Genomic DNA, 23851 nt, shown 5'->3' with positions numbered 1-23851 from the left:
CAAGTTTTCACAATAATTAGGGGCCTCACGGTAGCATGGTGGTTAGCATCAATGCTTCACAGCTCCAGTGGTCCCAGGTTCGATTCCCGGCTGGGTCACTGTCTGTGTGGAGTCTGCACGTCCTCCCCGTTTGTGCGTGGGTTTCCTCCGGGTGCTCCGGTTTCCTCCCACAGTCCAAAGATGTGCGGGGTAGGTGGATTGGCCATGCTAAATTGCCCGTAGTGTAAGGTTAATGGGGGGATTGTTGGGTTACCGGGTATACGGGTTACGTGGGTTTAAGTAGGGTGATCATTGCTCGGCACAACATCGAGGGCCGAAGGGCCTGTTCTGTGCTGTACTGTTCTATGATCTGGAAGAAGGAACTGAGGGCAGTGTTGCTAAGTTTGCAGATAATACAAAGGTATGCAGAGGGACAGGTAGTATTGAGGAAGCAGGGGGGCTGAAGAAGGACGTGGACAGGATAGGAGAGTGGGCAAAGAAGTGGCAGATGGAATACAATGTGTAAACGTGTGAGGCTATGAGCTTTGGTACGAAGAATAGGGGCATAGACTATTTTCTGAATGGGAAAAGACTTAGGAAATCAGAAGCACAAGGGGACTTAGAGGAGTCCTTGTTCAAGATGTTATTATATTAACACACAGGTCCAGTAAGCAGTTAGGAAGGCAAATGTTGAGGGGGCTAGAATTCAAGAACAGGGATGTACTTTTGAGGCTGTGTAAGGCTCTGGACAGACCCCATTTGGAGTATTGTGAGCAGTTTTGGGCCCTGTATCTAAGAAAGGATGTTCTGGCCTTGGAAAGGGTCCAGAGGAGGTTCACAAGAATGATCCCTGGAATGAAGGACTTGTCATATGAGGAACGGTTGAGGACTGTGGGTCTGTACTCATTGGAGTTTCGAAGAATGAGGGGGGATCTTGCTGAAACGTACAGGATACTGCGAGGCCTGGATAGAGTGGACATGGAGAGGATGTTTCCACTTGTAGGAAAAAATAGAAGCAGGGGACACAATCTCAGACTAAAGGGACGATCCTTTAAAACTGAGATGAGGAGGAATTTCCTCAGCCAAAGGGTGCTGAACCTGTGGAACTCTTTGCTGCAGAAAGCTGTGGAGGCCAAATCACCGAGTGTCTTTAAGACAGAGATAGATAAGTTCTTGATTGATAAGCGGATCGGGGTCATGGGGAGAAGGCAGGAAAATGGGGATGAGAAACATACCAGCCATGATTGAATGGCAGAGCAGACTCGATGGGCAAAATGGTCTAATCCTGCTTCACGTCTTATGGTCTTATCATCATCCATGGTTACATCCTGTTCCAACAGCATGATTGAACCAGCAGAGGTGGAAGCACAGTATATACAGCCAGCACGGTGTGGAGTTGGGTGCCTTCACCATTGCGATCCCATCAAACAGAGATAAGAAAATCTCCTGATTACCACACCACCTCCCCTCTGGTGATGACCCAGTTAGTACTCCTCCACCTTGAAAACCGGTGGAAAGAAGGGCACAGAATGTACTCTGGCTGAGGTTCATCACCAAAAGTAGCCAAGAGCACCATTACTGACCAAGCTGGTCATGGTTGCCATGCTAAGCCTGAGGCAACCAATAAGAGGGAAAAAGCTACTTGACCTCGTCCTCACTAATCTACATGTCACAGATGCATCTGTTCATGACAGTCCTTGTGGTGATGAAACCCCATCATCACACCAAAAACACCCTCCATTGTGTTACGTGGCACTATCACTAGTAAACAGGATAACCTCATAGCATATCCCTCACTCAAATATTATCATTAAACCTGGGGATCAACACTAGTTCAATGAAGAAAGCAGAGGGAGCAGCACAAGGCACAACTAAAATTTGCGGCATCAACTTGAAGCTACAACACAGGACTACTGCATACCAAAGCTGTAAAACAGCATGAGATATACAAAGCCAAACAAACCTACAACCAACATCGGAGTGAAGCTCTACAGTCCTGCTACATCCAGTCATGAATGGTGCTGGACAATTAAAGAAACAGGAAGACGTAGCTCCACATTCAGCATCAATGATGGCAGCACTCAACATATCTATGCAAAAGACAAAGCTGACACATTTGCAACCATCTTCAGTGAGAAGTGCCAAATGGATGATCCATTTTGGCCTACTGAAATTCCAGCATTACAGATTCAGCCAATTCTATTCATTTTGATGACTCCCCAAAGCCTGTCCAGCTCTACAAGGCACAAATCAGGAGTGTGATGGAATTCTCCCCACTTGCCTGAATGAGTACAACTTAACACTCAAGACGTTCAACACCATCTACGACAAAGCAGTCCTGCTTGGTTGACACCCAATCCAGCAACATCCACTGAACTCTCCCACTGATGCACAGTAGCAGCAATGTGTACCATCCACAAGGGGCACTGCAGCAACTTACCAAAGCTCCTTCGACAGCACCTTCTGACCCCACGATCTGTACCACCTGGAAAGACAAGGACAGCATACATATACAAACACAAAGTTCTCCAAGCCACACTCCATCCTGACTTGGAAATATCTCACTATTCCTTCACTATCACTACGTCAAAATCCTGGAATTCCCTCTCTAACAGGTTTCTCCACCAGAGGAACTGCAGTGGTTCAAGAGGCAACTCACCACCACCTTCTCACGGGCAATTAGGGATGGGCAATAAATGCTGGCCCAGCCAGTGACACCCCAACAATGAATTTTTAAAAAATAAAATTTAAAGGCAACAACGTGATGGTGATTTCTGTCTGTACGTGGCTGCAATGCTCGCAGCATTCATCTTTTTGGGCTAGATGCGCCAGTCAGAAAGCTGTGGCTTGAAAAATCAATCGAGGACTTCAGCACAATACCCAGACAAGGGCAGCACTGCAATGAGAATCGCCATCCTTCAGACTCGACAATAAATTAGCCTGCCTGTTAAAAGATCTAGAGGAAACAAATCTCACCAAGAACAGGAAGCTCCTTAACTGCCAACTCAAAATGATAACCACCAAAAGTGGTTATTCTTTGTTGGACCATGCTGGGTGGTGTCCATCTGCTGTTTACTCTGTGGTATTGTACAAATAGAACTCAAAGCACTGGTCTCAGTTTCCTGGATAGCCATAGCAAAACCAACAGGTTAGACGGTACCAGTCATAATCCCCATCCTGTGCTGACAGGGCTGACCGGTCCATCAGAAGCCATTTTGTTCCAGGCTGCACACTCCAGCTGGGTCATTAGTTCAATGGGAGAAACCATCCGAAGCTTAATGCACAGCGGAAAGGATTCGCTGATGGCCACAAACACATCTGTCTCCTGCACCCAAATAGTAAATCGGTATCCCTGCAGACGGGACTTCTCACCCAAACACAGCATAAATAATTACTGCTCTGGGTTGTGAGCTAGACCTTCCAGGCCACCACCCCACCTCCACTCACCCCCTCATCACCACCAAGCCGGGTTTGCCCTCAGATTCTCATCTCCTATTCATCCATTAGGAATGAATCCATCCAGTCCTCAACAATCTGCTCCTCACCCGCACCAACCCCTGCCCCACTCACTGAAAAATCTAGTCCAAAATCCAATCAGATTTCTACTAAAAATGTATTGCCGGAGCTTATTTTCATTTGGCACCTGACTTTGAATCCTGCGCCCAAAAGAGAACTATGCCAGACAGAAATTAACCACACCCATGATAAAAATGTGTAGGTCCTCCTCAATGTACACACCATTAACCTTCACCTGTACTGGCATGATAATTTATTGTACAATGGTTTAACAGACAGGTTCATAACACAGCACAATGAAGATGCAAGCTGAATATAAAAAGCACTGAGGAGATTGCAAGAAGGGAACAAGAGGGGCAAAACGATTACAGTAACTTCCAACATCAAAAGGAAAGCCCTTTTGGAAATGAACACAAATAATAAAAGGAAAGGGGAGCTCCAGTAGGTCAATCCCGTAAAGACAGAGAGCATGCCCAATGTACTAAATGAATCTTTGGCATCGGTCTTCACTAAAAATGGTGTTCATGTGACAGGACAGGAGGAAGCCTGAGCAATATAGGATAGGATAAAAATAGACTGGGGATGTAGCAAAAAGGTTGTCAGTCCCCAAAGTAGAAAAATTATCTGGATGGAATACATTGTAATTGCTGACCTACAATGCTCCTAGCACCATATTCTAATCTTTCCGGTATACGAGTGTGGAGCCAGAAGACGGAAGGAATGTCAATGTCGCTTCCAGTTAAAAACAGGGAGGTGGAAATAAACTAGGCAACATCAGTGGTGGGGAAACTTACAAACTTATAATCCAGTACAAAATTTACTGGTATTTCCAGATGAATGGGCCAATAAAAGAAAGTCAGCATGGATCTCTTAAAAGGCAAATTGTACACAACTAAAGTGGTCGAGGACTTTGATGATCTAATGATGTGAGTGGATGAGAGTGGGACAATCAATGTTGCGCATATGGACTTTCACCTGTGTTTGACAAAGTATCACAAAATAAACATGTCAGCGATCCACGGGATGAAAGGGACAGCAAGAGCAACACCGACTATGAGACAGAGATTAGTGAGTAGAGGCAAACGGTCATTTTTTAGATCAGATTGAAACATACACTGGTGTTCCTCAAGATTGGTATTCGGACCACTGCTCATTTTGATATTTAATGACCCGGACTTGGGTGCACAGGGCATAATTTCAAAGTTTTCAGATGATACAAAACTTGGAAATGTAGTAAATAATGAGGAGAGTAACGAGATAAGAGAAGTATTCAAAATTCCTGAATAATTTTGAGGCAGTAAAGAAAGAGAAACTGTTTCCAGTGGCAGAAGAGTTTGTAACTGGGTGCGACACAGATTGAAGGTGATTACTGAATCACCAGAGGCGATATGAGGAAATCTTTTTGCTACTCAAAGCCAGCTGTCATGATCAGAAATAAGTTGTCTGAAAAGGGTGGAGGAAACAGATTCAATTGGAATATTCCAATGAAAATTAAATACACAAAGGTGAAAAATGACAGGGCTACAGGGAAAGAAAGACTGGGATTAACTGAATGGTTTTATCAAAGAGCCAGCATAGATATGATGAGCCAAATGGCCTCCTGTCATTCTAAGCAGAGTGCAGCCACGTTGTTTTCTCCCCTTCTGTTCCCCCAAATAGTGGTGACTTTCGATTGGGTACAGTTTTATACCTTTCGTCATTTGAGCATCAGTATGTAACAATTCTGTCTTTGCCTCATGCCCTGAAATGAGAATTTTCCAGTCAGAAAAATTGTTCAAGGATAATAAAGTGAATTGGAGGAGGTCAAGATCAGCTTACCACACCAGGAATTAACTAAAGTTTACCACACATGTTGTATTGTAAATTAGCTCGATCCAAGTGTGTTATTTTAAAACAGGTTATACAGGGACAAAGCTGTCTTCCGTTTAACTGGGTCTAGAGACTACAGGAAGTCGTCTCTAGGTTTCTGTGTCAATGACAGATGTGGTGTCCGAAGATGAAATCTAAATATGTCACAGTATATGATCTCTGGCGTTAAGTCTGGTTTAACGTCTGGGGCTGGTTTAGCACATGGCTAAATAACTGGCTTTTAAAGCAGACCAAGGCAGGGCAGCAGCACAGTTCAATTCCCGTACCAGCCTCCCTGAACAGGAGCCGGCTAGGGGCAATTAGGGGCTTTCCACAGTAACTTCATTGTGACAATAGGCGATTTTCATTTCATTTTTCAGGTGCTTGCAGGGAGGAGGTTTAGACTGCTAATCCATTAACAGCGGTCACACTACAAAACTTGCTTAATGATCAAAGTAATCTTTCTTGATTATTTCTTGCAGCTTTCAATGTACCCAAGTTTCTCGAGGGAGGTCTGAAATTGGAGTAAGATAGCGTGGGTAGGTACTGTTCTCAGGAAGCAAACTGGCAACATGCTGCTGCCTTGTATTTTTATTTTAAAAATTCCCGATTACTATTCCCTTTTTGTAAAGTTTGAAATCTCTGAATCTTTCAGCCCTTTGCATTTTAGTTTCCAATTTACTACCCAAGCAGGGGGTTCAGCTTCCCAGGGTGTCAGCCTCATCCATGTGTGAACAGAGTGATGAAAGATTATTCAAATGTACAGGATATTGCAGCAAGGCCCATACCTGCCTGCGCCCTCCCATCTATGTGCTTACTGGCAGGGACGATGGGATAGCAATCAGGGGAAAGAACAAATGGTCCTCCGTCTCTGTGCCCCAGGCTCAGGAGGACAGTAATTGCTTTCAAGTTGGTCTGGCTGAGATCAGTGACTGAAATCCAGTCCATTCCTCAAACTTTGGGCTTCACTGGTATAAAAACAAAGTCATCAGGATGTCCCTTTCAAACAACTTGGCAGAAACTGTGCTCCTGGCTCCAGATGTTGTAGGTTCAAGCGCCAAATACATAATCATAGCTGACCATTGATGCAGTATCTATAGATGTCTGCATTGTTAGAGGTGTCAGCCCTTCCAGCATAGTCCACTGTTAAGAGTAGCCTTGCTTCAGTTTACAGAATGTTCCCTCTGTACCTGATTAAATTATGTGTAGTTATCCATTATACACAGCTTCATCTAAAGGTGCCACCTACAAGGTGTAGGTTGACCAGGATGGTTTTCAAAATGCTCACATAATCAAGTTCACCACATTCCTACTTCACCACTATCTCAGAAAAGATAACTATTCCTACACCTCACCTACATTTGTCAGTCACTGCTTGTATAGAATGGCTGCCACATCTATAATGACTGTACTTTGAAGTTATTCATTATAAAGGCCACTTGGAAACATAGGCAAGTGAAGACACTATGAGAGTACTATTCTGATCTCAACTACAGAAACATACTGTTCCTAATTCCATATGTACTCTCTTCCTCTCAAAACATTCTCTTGCACCAACTACCACCGTCCTCTTCATTTTGCACCAAATTCAGTGTTTCAGCAGGATAAAGACAGAGAGAGCAGGAATTTTAAACATTTGATGCCATCCTGCCTGACAAGGCAAAGAAAGGCGTAGGAAGCTGATAGCTCAGAAAAATTATCTGCACAATGAAAGGATATTTGTAAAACACCAACAATAATTCTGAGGTGATTCAGAATAATGAGGCATGATTCGTTAACTTAAAAATGCAGCCAAGTGCTGGTACAATTCACTCTAGACTTCCTTGGGTGGAGAGTATCTGGAACAATAATTAAATCACCATGCAACTGCATTCTTGTCAGGTTTTTTTGTTCAGCCTTCCTCCTCATGCCCTGGAAGGTTTTTCCAAAGGTTCTAGCTGAGAAAGTAACTAAACATCTACGGTACAGAACAGGACATGAAAGGCCCTTTTTATCAGTTAGATGGAAAAAGTCAGGGCGGCATGGTGACGCAGTGATTAGCACGGCTGCCTCACGACCCGGGTTTGATCCCAGCGCGTGTGGAGTTTGCACATTCTCCCTGTGCCTGCGTGGGCTCACCTCCACAACCCAAAGATGTGTAAGGTAAGTGGACTGGCCATGCTAAATTGCTCCTTAATTGAAAAAAAATGGAAAAATCCCTGGTCTATTTATCATTAAAAACAAGTGACAAGCTTCAACAGTGGACTATCCCGAAAGTTGATAGATAGACCAGCTTCACCCCTTTGGTGTGTATGTGTGTGAAAAATATCCCAACTTTCACAGTGCAAACTTTGATAGTTCTGGGGTGTGAAGACGCCATGCACGTCTATCATTCCAGAAAACTCAGCACAGATCTGAAATCAAACCCGGGGCATTCGGGTCACTTCAGCTCAATTTTACACATTCAACACCACACGAGATTAAAAGTGCAAGATATTGAGATAGAAATGTAAAACACTCCAACGTTCTTGTTCAATGGCCTGATTTATATTACAAGAACACTTGCAGCTAAAACTATAAACAATTTATTAACGTTAACTGTGGGTCAACTATATACAAAACAGATGAATAACAGTATTAACATGCACAAGCAACCTCTCTTCCAGCTCCCTAGTCAGTCTGAGGTCACCTTACTCTAACATTCACTTATATACTAGTGAGACTCCTAGTGGTCAGTCAGTGAATTACAACATAACCATGATATCACTACATCCCCTTTCCTTTGAAGGAATAAATATATACGTTTTTTTAAATAAATTTCGAGTACCCAATTCTTTTTTTGACAATTAAATGGTAATTTAGCACGGTCAATCCATCTACCTTATAAAATTATACTTATAAAACCAGGGATCACAGCCTAAGGATTCAGGGTAAACCATTTCGGACAGAGATAAGGAGACACTTCTTCACACAAAGAGTGGTGAGCCTGTGGAATTCATTACCACAGGAAGTAGTTGATGCTAAAACTTATATTCAATATATTCAAGAGGCGACTGGATATAACACTTAGGGAGAATGGGATCAAAGGTTTTGGGGAGAAAGCAGGATTAGGCTATTGAGTAGGATGATCAGCCATGATCGTGATGAATGGCGGAGCAGGCTCGAAGGGCCAAAAGGCCTCCTCCTGCTCCTATCTTCTATGTATCTATAAATCCCCTGCACATCTTTGGGTTGTAGGGAGCAAAACCAACGCAAATACGGGAGAATGTGCAAATTCCACAAGGACAGTGACAGAGCCGGGATCAAACCTGGGACCTCGGCGCCGTGAAGCAACAGTGCTAACCACTGCACCAAAGTGCGGCCCAGAATAAATGAATACATGGCCATCAGTATATTTACATGTGATATCATTAGCCTGCGAGTCTAAAAGTATTAATTTTTTTCTTTAAAATTTTTAAAACTGGTTTAACAAATATATAAATATATACACACACAAGAACTGTATGTACAAATAGTCCAAATCTACAAATTGAGTCCATCAGCTTTCTTCTGACTCTGGTTGATCTTCTCAAAGTTTGGCCTTGCTGCTCAGAGCTTGTAGATTCAATATTCTCCATGACATTCTCATGCTCAGGAACTGCTGAACTATCTGACACAGCAACTGACGTTGATTAGTCATCCATCACATTGTTGTGCAAGGCTTCTCTGGTTTTCAAGAGCGTGCAATGATTTCTTCTTAAAACCATCCCCTCCGCTGTAGGAATGAGGAGCTACTTCTTCAAGTACAATGACTTTACTCGACCACTTGCCTGAATCTTCTACTCTCACAATGTCATCACTACTCAGAGGTGGTATCATAGAACGCTTTTGTTTTGCTTTAATGTTTTGCATTTCCTGCAATCCCACTGCATTCTCCTCCTTGTTTTCCAAGTATGGAACTGTGGTACGCTACTTTCCATTTCTGAGTAACTCTGCTGGTAATCTACCATGTGACAAAGATAACGCTTCTTTTTTAAATTTAGATTACCCAATTATTTTTTCTATTAAGGGGCAATTTTATCGTGGCCAATCCACCTAATCTGCACATTTTTGGGTTGTGGGGGCGAAACCCACGCAGACACGGGGAGAATGTGCAAACTCCACACGGACAGTGACCCAGAGCCGGGATCGAACCTGGGACCTCAGCGCCGTGAGGCGGTTGTGCTAACCACTAGGCCACCGTGCTGCCCTAAGATAACGCTTTTTAACGTGATTTCACAAGATATTGATCAGATTGGCTGTCCATTGCTTTCTGTAATGATTGTTTTACAATAGCATGGCCAATCCACTTTTTTCGTTAAGATCTTTGGGATCCACGTCAGGGAATTGACCCCATTGGTAGGTTCTATTTTTTTGATAACTTGTGGTTTCGTATCTGATAGGGTAGAAAGGAGACTGACATGCAGATAGAACATACAGTACAGGAGGCCATTCGGCCCATCGAGTCTCCACCGACCCTCTTAAGCCCTCACTTCCACCCTATCCCTGTAACCAATAACCCCTCCTAACCTTTTTGGACACGAAGGGCAATTTAACATGGCCAATCCACGTAACCTGCATATTTTTGGACTGTGGGAGGAAACCGGAGCACCCGGAGGAAACCCACGCATACACGGGGAGAACATGCAGACTCCGCACAGACAGTGACCCAGCGGGGAAATTGAACCTGGGACCCTGGTGCTGTGAAGCCACAGTGCTATCCATTTGTGCTACCATGCTGCCCGATCTACATCTTTGGCAATATATTTACTAATAGTTTGTATTAGTGCTTTAGATAATGCATCTTCTTTGAATTACATCTCGTTGGCGAATGGTAGCGCCCTAAAATCAGTGAACACATCGCTGAATTTGCTGATGTGGTTCTCAGTATCGTTGGAGTTTTGATCCAATCCTTTGTGGATGCTATTTACCAACTAATTCTTCACAGGACTGATCACCTAATAATGAATCCAAGCCCTTGGCTACAATACAGGATGGGATGGAATAAATTGTGGTTCTTCACCATCGTACTTAGGTCACAAGCACTTGATACTTGAACCATTATAATCTCTCAGAGATATTTTTGGATTTCTTCTAATCGGCTGAACTTTTAGATTTTGTACATCAGTCATGCTAATTAAATTGGCTTTGGCACCAGTGTCTAACTTCAATTGGACCATTGTACCATTCACTTCAAGTGGTAGCAGCCATTTGTCTTCATCAATCTCATTTATTATAAATGCAGTATCAGTTTGCATTTTTTTTTAAATTGCTGGAGAATTTTTTGATGTCTTCAAAAAAAATATTTTTCTCTGTTATTAGCCCAACAAACAAAGATGTTTCATCACTGCAGACTGTGTCTTCCACTATGCTGACCGATTAGGGTTGAGCTTAGAGTAACGATTCTAGGGCAGCACGGTGGCCTAGTGGTTAGCACAACCGCCTCACGGCACTGAGGTCCCAGGTTCGATCCCGGCTCTGGGTCACTGTCCGTGTGGAGTTTGCACATTCTCCCCGTGTCTGCGTGGGTTTCGCCCCCACAACCCAAAATGTGCAGAGTAGGTGGATTGGCCACGCTAAATTGCCCCTTAATTGGAAAAAATAATTGGCTAATCTAAATTTATAAAAAAAAAAAGAGTAACGATTCTGAGCAAAGTACTTTTAACCTTTCCATCTGGAACAAAACTTGCCAAACACTGGACACTGCCTTAATTTGTGCCACTGACCACACCTTTTACACAGAAATACTTCATTCTGATCTTTAACCTGTTTGTTGGTGTGCACGAACCTGCAGGAACTTTCCCACCTTTTTGGAAAAGGGGCGGCAACCAAAGTGCTTTCCTCCGAGAAGATGCCGCCATTACTGAAAAACATTTTAGAATACTATGCTGCTAGCTCGTGAGCCTCTCAAATCTTAATTGTTTGTTCCAAGGACAGCTCCGATTCCCTCAGCTTATTTTCATTCACACCAAGCACAACTAGATTCCGAATCATAGAACAAAGAACAGTACAGCACAGAACAGGCCCTTAGGCCCTCAATGTTGTGCCGAGCATTGTCCGAAACCAAGATCAAGCTATCCCACTCCCTGTCATTCTGGTGTGCTCCATGTGTCTATCCAATAACTGCCTAAAGGTTCCTAAAGTGTCCGACTCCACTGCACAATATATCAAATTAACTACTCCACAGGGAACCCTTTTAATCCAAACAAAAATCCATTAGCCCAAGCTTTTCCGATACTTTAATTGTATCTCTGGCTCCTAAAAAAACAGCTGTCTTGCAAAACCAGGAATTGTAAAAACACCGCTACAGCAGTCATACACACAATTACTCAGGCATTTAACCCTTACTACGCCAAATATATAATACAATGGAAGATTCCACCGCAGAAAAGTTACAGGTTTTTACTTTTAACTTTAAATCAGTGATGAAATGATATATGGTCTCGCCTGACTTCTGTAAGCATGATCTAAACAATTAGCGTTCAAAAATTTCACTCTTTCTGGTCATGCAATGTTCATCAAATCACTTCATTACATTTTTTACTATCATCGTTTGCAAATTTAAACATATTAAACACAGCAATTACTTCAGGCCCTGCCGCTGTTAGGAGTATCGCTACCATACGCGAATGATTGATCTCCTAAATTTACCACAGTAAGAAAGATTAAATTGTTGTTTAAACACACGGCAGTTGCTGTCCACATTACCATGAAATCGGAAACTCATTGGTGGCTTCAACGACTCCATGTGGTTCATTCTTGCAGTCTGCAAAATCTTCAAACCTATGGACCTCATGGCTTCACTTGATGATGTGATAGCTTTTTCCTCAGTGTTTATAACCATCCAACCCTGGTACCATCTAATGTTCTTTATGCGTGTCCTGATTTTTATTACAAGAATACTTGTAGCTAAAGCTATAAATGATTTATTAACATTAACTGTGGGTCAACTATATTCAAAACAACAGATGAATAACAGTATTAACATGCACAAGCAACCTCTCTCTTCCAGTTCCCAAGTCAGTCTGAGGTCATCCTAATGAGACTCCTAGTGGTCAATCGGTGAATTACAACAAAACCATGATACTGTATCACTACCAGTAGAATTAACACAAATGAACAATCAGTGAAAAATCAGACAGTACATGAAGAAACAACAAAGGTTTTGTTTTAAGCAGAGAGCACATCGGATTAACGTTTGACAAGGAAGCCATTGAGCCCATCTCATCTGAACCAATTCTCTAAAATCAGCCATCTACTTGAGCCCGGTCTCCCTATCCTTCCTTCATACACATGCAAATTATTTATCAAATTCCCCTTCAAATATTAAGGTTTGTACTTCCATTAACATTTCTGACAGGATCTACCAGGTGCCAACACGGAGGCGAGAAATAAACTTCTTTTGACAGCACATGACTTGAGCTTTCCACAAAGAAGAAAAAATTGTATTTAGATAATGTTTTTCATGATCACTCAACATTTCCATGTACTTTACAGCCAATGAGGTACTATTTAAAAGTGGCCATGTAAATTAGGAGTAGACCTCAAGCCTGCTCCGCCATTCAATAAGATCATGGCCTCTACCCAAGGTCAACACCTCCACCCTATCCCCATAACCCAGTAACCCCACCCAACACTAAGGGCAATTTTGGACACTAAGGGCAATTTATCATGGCCAATGCTCCTAACCAATCCATCTACTCCAACACCGTCTGACTCCTTCGCCAATCTTAAAATCTTCAATGACCCTACCTCCACTGACTTCTGCCGAAGAAAATTCCACAAACTAAAGGCCGCCTGACAGAAAAATTCTCACTTCCGCTTTAATGGGTGATCCCTTATTTTTAAACTGGCTGTTCCTAGTTCTAGTCTCTCCAACCAGGAGAAACAACGAGAATCGTCCTTTCAGGATCTACCTGAATTTAATATGTTTCAATAAGATCACCTCTCAATCTTCTAAACTCCAATGGATACAGGTCAAATCTGTCCTCCTTCATCCCAGGGATCAGTCCAATAAACCTTCTCTGAACTGCTTCCAATGCAACTATATCCTTTCTTAAGGAGACCAAAACTGTTCACACAAAGCCAGATGTGGTCTCACCAATGCCCTATACAGCTGAAAGTTAAAACATCGCTTTGATATTCCATTCATCTTGGAATAAACGACATTTAATTTGCCTTCCTAAACATTTGCTGTACTTGCAAACTAATGTTTTGTCATTAATGTACCAGGACACCCAAATGCCTCTGTACCTCAGAGTTCTGCAATCTCTCTATACTACTATTCTACTCTTCCTGCCAAAGTGGACAAGTTCACATTTTTCCACAGTATACTCCAAACTCACGAAACCCATGCCCCTTTGCAGACGGTTTATGGCCTCTTCACAACTCACTCTCCTGTCTAGCTTTGTGTCATCAGCAAATTTAGCAACTATAAATTCAGTCACAGTATACTAATATAGGGAGAAGGCGAGTTGGCTCTTAGCTTATCAATTAAGGCAGCGGTCAGGGGATAGGGAGATCATTCAGGTGAGGACCGAGAGGGTAAGTTGGGCTCCGATCCGGAGGTGGTGAATGGGATGTTTAAGGCTAATGAGAAATTATATCGGTCAGGATCAGCTAAAGATGGATGCAGGATGACGAAGTTTTGGAGAGTGTGGACTTTCCCAGAGCAGATGTTGAGCTGCGGGAGGATTTGGAAGCCGTGCTTTGTTCAGAGGAGATCCAGCGGGTGTTGAAGCATATGCAATCAAGGAAGGCACCGGACCGGATTGGTTCCCGGTGGAGTTCTATTAAAAGTTCATGAATCAGAGTTGCTGGCCACGTTCAAAGACTCTTGGAGTGGGGCATTGACTCCGGGACATTGGGGCAGGCGTCCATTTCCCTGCTGTTGAAGAAGAAAGACCCCAAAGACTGTAGGTCATACCGTTCTTAGTGTATTTGGGGCAGCATGGTTGCACGGTTAGCACTGCTAACTCACAGCACCAGGGACCCAGGTTCAATAATGACCTTGGGTGACTATCTGTACGGAGTCTGCACGTTCTCCCCGTGACTCCGGTTTCCTCCGATAGCCCAAAGATGTGCAGGTTAGGTGGATTGGCCATGTTAAATTGTCCCTATGTGTCCACAGTTTATGTGGGGTTACAGGGATAAGGCAAGGGATTGGACCACAGTAGGGTCTTTCAGAGGGTCAGTAGGAATTCAATGAGTTCAAATAATTGGTCACTGCTAGAGTTTAAGGGTGATGGGGGCTTACTTGTTTATGGGGGGGGGGGGGGGGGGTGAAGTCTTTGCAGAAAGTTTTGTTAATGGAACCTTATTGAGGAATGTTTGTTACGGTTCATGTCTTTGTATGAAATGTTATAAAAAGTAATTTCCAAAAAAAACACATATTCAGTCCTTTCATCCAAGTCATTGATCTGGATTGTAGATGCTCAAGGCCCCAGCACTCCGCTGTGGTTCCGGTTAGTTAACCAATCCTCTATCCATGTTAACGCTCTCTGCACAGCCAACAACAGCCCCCCTCGCCCACCCCATGAGCTCTTATCTTGGGCAGTAACTTTTTATATAGCACCTGATCATAATGCCTTCTGGAAAACCAAGTACACTACATCTGCAGGTTCTCCTTTATCCACGTTGGTTGTTACTTCCTCAAATAACGCTGATAAAGTTAGTCAAATCACATTTCAGTTATTACTCTTGTAATGTAGGAATGAAAAAATTGAGTGTAATTCACTGCATTTTAGGCTACGGAGTGCCTGTATTAATCGGCTAAATGAATCGTCGAGACACTAGCTTGTCATGTGAAGATTCCTGAAGACCCTGTCTCACTCACAAGAACAGTTAGAGGGACCAGCAGCACTCCCTTACCAACGTGTCTCTTTTTTTAATCATGTGTGCTTCATGCAAAGCTTTCCAGCCAGGCCCCATTCTGGTCATATTTGATTACATTTTCCACCAGGAACCCAGGCTGGTTCCTCCTTTCCCTCAATACCCTAGCCTTGGACCACCTGCTGCACCCAAACATCAAGAGCCTTTGCACTGGATATGCAAACCTATCTTTTGGCAGCAGCATTGGTTCACATTTGGTTTTAGGAGCCTCCATACTAATCAGCTGCACATACAAGCCCCCAGGATTTCATAACCACAGTCAGCTCCCTTTTCCCTTGCAGCACACTGGTAGACACCTAGGCTTTCCATTTTCACAAATCCACAGCGATTGGACATTGCACTCACTTACTCCAAAGAGCAAGGTCATGCCAATGAGTCATGCATCTCGACAACTGGCTGCTTAAGTACTCCAAAAACACCTCAAAATCAGCCAGGAGCACCTGCATTTAAGGCCTTTTGAGGTTTAACCACTGCGGTAATGTTAAGAAAACGGTAGCCAATTTACACAGCAAGACCCCACAAAACAGTGACAAGGACAGGTAATCTGTTTTAGGTGTCGGTTGGGGAAAACATATCAACCAGGGTGCTAGAACATCTTGTCTGTTCAAACAGTCCCAAAGGATCTTTTCCACCCACCTGAAAGGGCATGTGAGATTTTGGCTTAATACCACAAAGATATCACCTCCTACAGTACTGAATAATACTCAAGTCTCTGGAGTGGGGCTTGCACCCACAGTCCTCTGACTCAGATGGTAGTCATGATGTGGATTCACCTGAAGAAGGAGCCGTGCTCCGAAAGCTCGTGTTTGAAACAAACCTGCTGGACTTTAACCTGGTGTTGTAAGACTTCTTACTCAGATGGTAGTGTTAGCAACTGAGCGGAGACATCTGGGCAGAAAGCCTGAGATTGGGGCAACGCGACACCCAAAAGGTACCATTTTAGCTCCTAACCAGACAAATCAAGGTACAACCCTCTGTCTGTCAGCTAGACAAATTGAAGCACAGGAGATGTGTTGAAAACACAACGTTCGATAGTGCCTAACAGACATGGCATGTTATTACCACTCTCCCAGTTAACGGTTTAAAGCTTCTCAAAGTACAGAAATATTCTGAACATATATCTTCTCAAAACGCAACAATCAGCTACAGAAAGTAAGCTATAAAAACTCATCGGGAAGGTCAACATTTGGGGCCATTAACCAATGGTCAGTAATAAATTCAACAGGGATTGCAAGAGAAATCTCTTTACCCAGAGAATGCTGAGAATGAGGAACTTCCCATCATAGCGAGTGATTGAGGTAGAGTAAAGATTTATGGAGAAGCTAAATAAGTGCAAGGGAGAAAGTGATAGAAAACTGGGCAGCACAGTGGTTAGCGCTGCTGCCTCCCAGCCAGGGACCCAGGTTCAAGACCAACCCTGGGTCACTGTATGTGTGGGGTTTGCACGTTCTCCCAGTGTTTGCGTGGGTTTCTTCCAAGAGCTTCAGTTTCCTCCCACAGTCCAAAGATGTGGTTAGGTGGATTGGACATGATCAATTGCCCCTCGGTGTCCAGGGCGGGGGAGTGGGCCTTTTGGAGGGTCGGTGCAGACTCAATGGGCCAAATGGCCTCCTTCTGCACTACAGGGATTCTAGAAATATGTTGATAGGGCGACGAGGGAAAAGGCATGAAGCGACTGAACAATTGAGTTGTACTGTAAAACAAGGGATGTGTGTTAGGCACTGTTGGTAATAGTGATGACAGTGACAGGTTCAAATAAACACCCCACAAAGACATCTGTTACATATTGAAGTGTGGTTTAAGTGGGACTTGCATCTAGTGGACACAACAGTTTGTACTTATCCAACTCCTTTGCTGTAGTATAATAATCCAAAGAGCTTCACAGGAGTGCTGTCAAACCACATAAGGAGTTATTTGGACAGATGAACAAAAACTTGGCTTTTTGGGGGGGGGGGGGGGGGAGGAGGATTTAGGGAGGGAATTCTAGAGTTTGGGGCCCAGAAAGGTGAAGGTACAGCAGCTCTGCCAACGTGGAGCAATTAAAACAAGGGATGAACAAGATGAGCACAGATATCTCAGAGAATTGTGGAGCCAGAGACAATTAGAGATAGGGAGGGGAAAGACCCTGGTGGGAAAAGGCATTTCTTAAGCAGGATGTAATGTCAATCAGTGAGCACAAGAGAACAGGATTTGGTGGGAGTTAAGACATGCGCAGAAGAGATTTGGATAGCCTCCAATGGAAGAGTAAGTTCATAGAACATATAGTGCAGAAGGAGGCCATTCGGCCCATTGAGTCTGCACCAACCCACTTAAAACCTCACTTCCACCCTATCCCCGTAGCCCAATAACCCCTCCTAACCTTTTTGCTCACTAAGGGCAATTTATCATGGCCAATCCACCTAACCTGCATGTCTTTGGACTGTGGGAGGAGACCGGAGCACCCGGAGGAAACCCACGCAAACACAGGGTGAACGTGCAGACTCCGCACAGACAGTGACCCAGCGGGGAATCAAACCTGGGACCCTGCCGCTGTGAAGCCACAGTGCTATCCACTTGTGCTACCGTGCTGAAGTTGGTACAATCAAATTCAGAAATGACAAAGGCACGGAGAAGGGTTTCAGCAGCAGATGAACTAAAGCAGGGTTGCAGTTGAGCGATATTACTAAAATCAGCAGAATTAGTGAGTCTAGATATGTGGTCAGAAACATGTCTTGGAACCAAATATGACACCGCTAGATGCCCATAAGGAGAGTCAGTGGCTAGGGAACAGCGTTGATGGAGTTAGGGAGTAAAAGCATTAGTTTAGCCCTTCTCAGTATATAATGGAAAGTTAATTTTTGCTCAGTCAGTACTGGATGCTGGACAAGCAGTGTGACAACTGGAGGCGTTGCAAGTTGAGGTGATGAGGTCGAGATGGCTGTTGTCAGCTTACCTGTGGAAAGCAATACGGCGTTTTCTGGGTGCAGTCACTTTGGGGCAGCATGTAGGTGAGAAAAGGTGGTGCCAAAAGAGAACAGAAATGTAACAAGCAGTGGCATAACTCGCATTAATGAAGCAACCAGGAACCACCCTTTTGTACCCCTTGCGTCTGGTTTAGCCCAGGAAACTGCTTACTGATCTAATTGCTGTTTATTAATCGCCTCTTTTCATGGTGTTAAGGAAGTGCTTCATGAGCATATGCTGCACCAGCACCTGACAATATTTGAGGTAAATTCACAACTAGTGACCGTACCGTTCAATATGCATGTTCCTGAATGCTGGCAAATTAATTTACTGTCCATCTCAGGACACATGCACCTCGAAGGCATTCATAGCCTGTTTCAATTCCATCCCATCCAAGTATTCACAGCTGCCTGCCAGAGACCACAGTGGGTACAACCATCGGCACATCCCCTTCCCCGCTCCCACCCTATTCTTGTCTTTGGCCCAAAAAGTCAATAATACTGCTCTTTCCATGAGTTGACTGGCATTCTGTATGATTCAGTATCAAACTGTTCTTACCCGCAGAAAGAAGCAGTCTCTTTTAATTAAAAGCCTACTGGTGCCTGCATCCTGAAATTTCTCACTCTCAACCCACAACCAATACTGGTATAGCAGACGACCGCAAGCTCTCAGTACAACTATGTGACAGCATTCTTACTTAAGTCAGCATTGAAAGCCACTTCAAATAATAGCCATGAATCCCGTGTAACGCAACATGCAATAAGGGGCATTACCGGCACGGCACTTATTTATTGAAGTTGAGGATTGGCCTCAGAAACACAATGTCCACAGGTGCTAACCCTCTGGATATCTTCAAGGAGGAACTGGACCACTTCCTGACTTGAGCAGGCAAAACCTTTCCATGTAACACTTGGTCCTGGTGACCAACCTCTGGGGATGCTTTCAGTATTCAGTGGGAATGGGAGAGGATATTTCCAGAGTAATTCTTTTCCTGATTTTTTTGCCTCTCGAAGGAGAAGTGCGTGTGTTATGATGTTCCACCATACGGAGGTGCGGAACTCGCTCGCCAGAACTGCTGCAGTTTCTCTGCCCATTAACTTACGTGGGCTCCGAAACACAACAACGTTCGATGGAGCTTGTTCAATATAAGGAACTTTAGACACAGGGAAATAGAAGCCGTGATTTTCAGTCACTCACTCGAGTATACAGCCTGCCTCTCAAACAAGTCACCCTAAACTGTCCCATTGCAACATTTATCCAGCCTGCTGCTCTCTGAGATAGTTTATTATCTTACATCGCAAGCCAACATGATACTGGCTCGAGTTACAGACCTTCAAATCAAAATTCAGTGTTTTAGGCCGTTTCCTGTACCCACCCACAATGCCCTCCGCCCTTTCCCATACCCCCCCACAAGGCCCTCGGCCCAATCCTGTACCCCCACCCTCTGCCCTTTCCTGTACCAATCACAATGCCTACTCATGCACCCCCCACAATGTCCTCTGCCCTTTCCCACACCCCAATGCCCTCTGCCCTTTCCTGCTACTCCCCACAATGTCCTCTGCCCATTCCCCCACCCTCTGCCCCCACCCTCTGCTCATTTCCTGTAACCCCCCCCCCACCCTCTGCCCAGTCCCTGTACCCCCCACCCTCTGCTCAGTCCCCGTACCCCCCACCCTCTGCCCGGTCCCCGCACTCCTCACCCTCTGCCACTCCCGTATACCCCACCCTCTGCCATTCCCGCATCCCCCCCCACACTCTGCCCATTCCCGTAGCCCCCACCCTCTGCCCTTTCCTATACCCCAACCCTCTGCCATTTCCTGTACCCCCATCCTCTGCCCTTTCCAGTACCCTTTCCCACTTTCCACCCTTTCCCACACCCCAATGCCCTCTGCCCTTTCCTGCTACTCCCCACAATGTCCTCTGCCCATTCCCCCATCCCCCACCCTCTGCTCATTTCCTGTAAACCCCCCACCCTCTGCCCAGTCCCTGTATCCCCCACCCTCTGCTCAGTCCCCGTACCCCCCATCCTCTGCCCGGTCCCCGCACTCCTCACCCTCTGCCACTTCCCCCCCACTTCCCTGAACCCACCCACAATGCCCTTTCCTGTACCCACCCACAAGGCTCTTTCATGCCCCCCCGCAATGCCCTCTGTCCTTTCCTGTACCCCCCCACAATTCCCTCTGCCCTTCCGGTACACCCCCTTTCCTATGGGGGTGTACCGGAAAGGGCACCCCCCCCCCCCCCCCCCCCCCCCCCGTACCCTGCCCCCGGTGCCCTGCCCGGGTAGCATGGTGGTTAGCATCAATGCTTCACAGCTCCAGGGTCCCAGGTTCGATTCCCGGCTGGGTCACTGTCTGTGTGGAGTCTGCACGTCCTCCCCCTGTGTGCGTGGGTTTCCTCCGGGTGCTCCGGTTTCCTCCCACAGTCCAAAGATGTGCGGGTTAGGTGGATTGGCCATGCTAAATTGCCCGTAGTGTCCTAAAAAGTAAGGTTAAGGGGGGGTTGTTGGGATATGGGTATAGGGTGGATACGTGGGTTTGAGTAGGGTGATCATGGCTCGGCACAACATCGAGGGCCGAAGGGCCTGTTCTGTGCTGTACTGTTCTATGTCTCACTCTGCCCTGTGCCAATTGCTATACCCCCCTACCCTGGGCCAATTCTTATGCTCCCCACCCTGCCCTTTGCCGATTTCTGTACTTCCACCAGCCTGCCCTCAGTAGTTTCCCATACTCCTCCACCATGCACCTTCCCAAAAAGCACCACACTGCTTCTTCCTGTATCTCTCCAACCTGCTCCATCCTGTACACCCCACAATGCCCATCCTGTGAATCCTATGAATGCCTACAATGCCGAAGGAGGCCATTCGGCCCATCGAGTCTGGACTGACGATCGGAAAGAGCACCCTAGCTCGGCCCATTCTCCCGCCCTAACCCTACCTAGCCTACACACCTTTGAACTGTGGGAGAAAACCAGAGCACCAGGAGGAAACCCACAGATACAGGGAGAATGTGCAAATGCCACAGTCACCCAAGGCTGGAATCAAAGCCAGGTCACTGGCACTGTGAGGCAGCAGTGCTAACCATTGTTACACCATCCACTCTGCTCCCCTGTACCCCATCCCCCCTGTACCCTTCCTGTTCCCCTTGTACCCAGCTCCCCCGATTACACCGTACCCTGTTTTCCCCCCTTCCTGCTTCCCTGTACCTATTCGCCCCATACCCTATTCCTTCTTGCTCCCGGTCCCCCCCTGTAACCTGCCCCTTCCTGCTCCCTGTTGCCCGTCCCTTAACGCCCCCCCCCCCCCCCCCCCCCCCCCCGTACCCTGCCCCCGGTGCCCTGCCCTTTCCTGCCCACGCGTATCCTGCCCCTTCCTGCCGCCTCTGCTCCCCCCCACACCCTGCCCCCCGCCCGGATGCCTCCCGGGCTCATTGGGATTTCCGTCGTGCTAAGCACGGATGATCTGAATGAGCCGCTTCAGGCGCTCGCGCAGGAGCTCCGATCTTTGCCGGCCCCCCCGGATGCCGGCCTGGTGGGACGCGGGCCCCATGCCTCTCGGGGCCGGCCCGGGTTCCGCGCTCCCAGCCCCGCCGCCTGTCCCCGGGATTCACTCACCATCAGCTCGATAGTTTTATCCTCGATCACTGACTCGGCCTCCATGTCGATCAGAGTCAGGGTGATTGGATTCTGATTTCCCCCCTCCCTCCCCAGGCCCTCGCTCGCAGCCTCTCGCTTCACTTTCCCCCCCGGGCCTGGGCCCCGGCCCCGATCCAAACCAAGCCAACACCAGCGCCTGACGCAATCACGCTGCAGAAAGGAACCGCCCACTTATTGTAACGTCATCGCGCTCTGACGTCCACGTTCCGTGACGGTCCACGGCTCCGCCCATTCCGTCCAGACCCCTCCCACTTTAATCAGACCCCGCCCCTTCTGTTCAGTCGCCGCCCTTCTGACCAGACCTGGCCCGCTCTGCTCAGAATCCGTCTATTGTGCCCAGATCCCCCGAATCTACCTGGATCCCACCCACTCTGCACAGCCATGCCCAGTCTACCCAGACCCTGCCCTCAGATTGACCATCTCGCCCAGTTCATTTCCCCTACCCCAAGAAGCACCAATTAACGTTGGTCCTGTGCAGGGGGGCACAGGTAGCGCAAGTGACCAGCACAGCTCCAGGGCCCCAGATATGAGTCCCCGCTGGGTCCTGCATATTCTCCCTATGCCTGCGTGGGTTTCCTGCGGGAGCTCCGGTTTCCTCCCACAGTCCAAAGATGTGCAGGTTAGTTGGATTGGCCATGATAAATTGCTTTTAGTGTGTCCAAAAAGGTTGGATGGGGTTGCTGGGTTACGGGGATGGATGAAGTTGTGGGCTTGGATAGGGTGCTCTTTCCAAAAGTCCGGTGCCTGCTCAATGGACCGAATGGCCTCCTTCTGCACTGTAAGTTCTATGATTCGGCCCTTCGAGCATACCATTTGATGTTATTCCAGTGGCTATAACTCAGAAGTATTTAATTGGCTGACAAGTGATTTGGGACATGGTGAAAGGTCTAGTATAAATGTGGACTTTGCCTTTCTTTCATTACAACTGCATGTAGTGGGCAGAGTAACTAACGATGGTGAAATTGGAGATCCAGTGCTGAGTCAACCAATCACTGGGTGTTATGAAAGTTTCTACAACGAAATCTCTGCATCTCAAAACAATTCACCTCTGCAGTCATCCCCCCAACCTCCTACAAACCTCTCCAACCTTCCCCTCAAATTGCCCCTAAACTCCTACTCCAGTCTCCGCTACATCACCCCCTCAAATGGGTCCTAACCTCCCTCAACCCTGACTATAATATGCCCCCAACTTTCCTTCCAACCGCTCCACAGCACCCCTCCAACCCCTCCATGGCAGCACTGTAGCACATTGGCTAGCACTGTTACTTCACAGCACCAGGGTCCCAGGTTCGACTCCCAGCTTGGGTCACTGTCTATGCAGAGACTGCACGTTCTCCCCGTGTCTGCGTGGGTTTTCTCCCAGTGCTCCGGTTTCCTCCCACAAGTCCCGAAAGACGTGCTGTTAGGTGAATTGGACATTCTGAATTCTCCCTCTGTGTACCCGCACAGGCGGCGGAGTGTGGCGACTTGGGGATTTTCACAGTACCTTCATTGCAGTGTTAATGTAAGCTGACCTGTGACAATCATAAAGATTATTATTATCCACCCCAACCTCCCCCAATTAAACCTACATAAAACCCCAACTCTAAACTTCCTCTTCTAACCTCCCGCACAGCACCCCCTCCAATCCTCCCTAAACTTCCCAACCCCCATAACCTCCCCTAACCTTGGCTCTAACCTCCCCCCAACCTTACCTCTAACCTCCCCCCCCCCCCCTCCCATCCACCAAATACCTCCTCCACCACCCTCACAAAACTGCCTGAGGGTTGGAAGCAGCAGCACAGCCACTCAGTGAAATTGACACTGAATCTGACAGACCAGGTTGAAAAAGTTCAGAACTCTCCAGTTCCAGATTCTATATGCCGATCTGTGGCTCCGGCTGTTCAGCCTGGACAATGAGAAACTCAGTTTGCAACACAGACCCAGGCCCCACTAGACCCTGGCCCCAGTGTTTCGCACCATTTTCACCCCCCTCTTCTGGGCCCTGTAGATAGGTTGAGTGGGCAAAATATTGCGATATAAT

General features: G+C 46.3%; 1 protein-coding gene across 1 annotated transcript in view; it reads right to left on the bottom strand.

Moving 5' to 3' along the window:
- LOC119965031 (F-box/WD repeat-containing protein 11) overlaps positions 1–21936 on the bottom strand; it is a 172870-nt gene extending 150934 nt beyond the window's left edge. Inside the window, exon 1 of the mRNA XM_038795240.1 lies at positions 21787–21936. Within this exon, the coding sequence (XP_038651168.1) occupies positions 21787–21831 (45 nt within the window). The 5' untranslated portion in view covers positions 21832–21936. The remainder of the gene's footprint in view (positions 1–21786) is intronic.
- Between the last annotated feature and the right edge of the window lie 1915 nt (positions 21937–23851).

This window comes from Scyliorhinus canicula, chromosome 4 (assembly GCF_902713615.1).
Source record: "Scyliorhinus canicula chromosome 4, sScyCan1.1, whole genome shotgun sequence".
In the NCBI taxonomy this organism is placed as follows: domain Eukaryota; kingdom Metazoa; phylum Chordata; class Chondrichthyes; order Carcharhiniformes; family Scyliorhinidae; genus Scyliorhinus; species Scyliorhinus canicula.
Note: the sequence above shows the minus strand (reverse complement) of the source record. Positions and strands in the feature narration are given on the sequence as shown.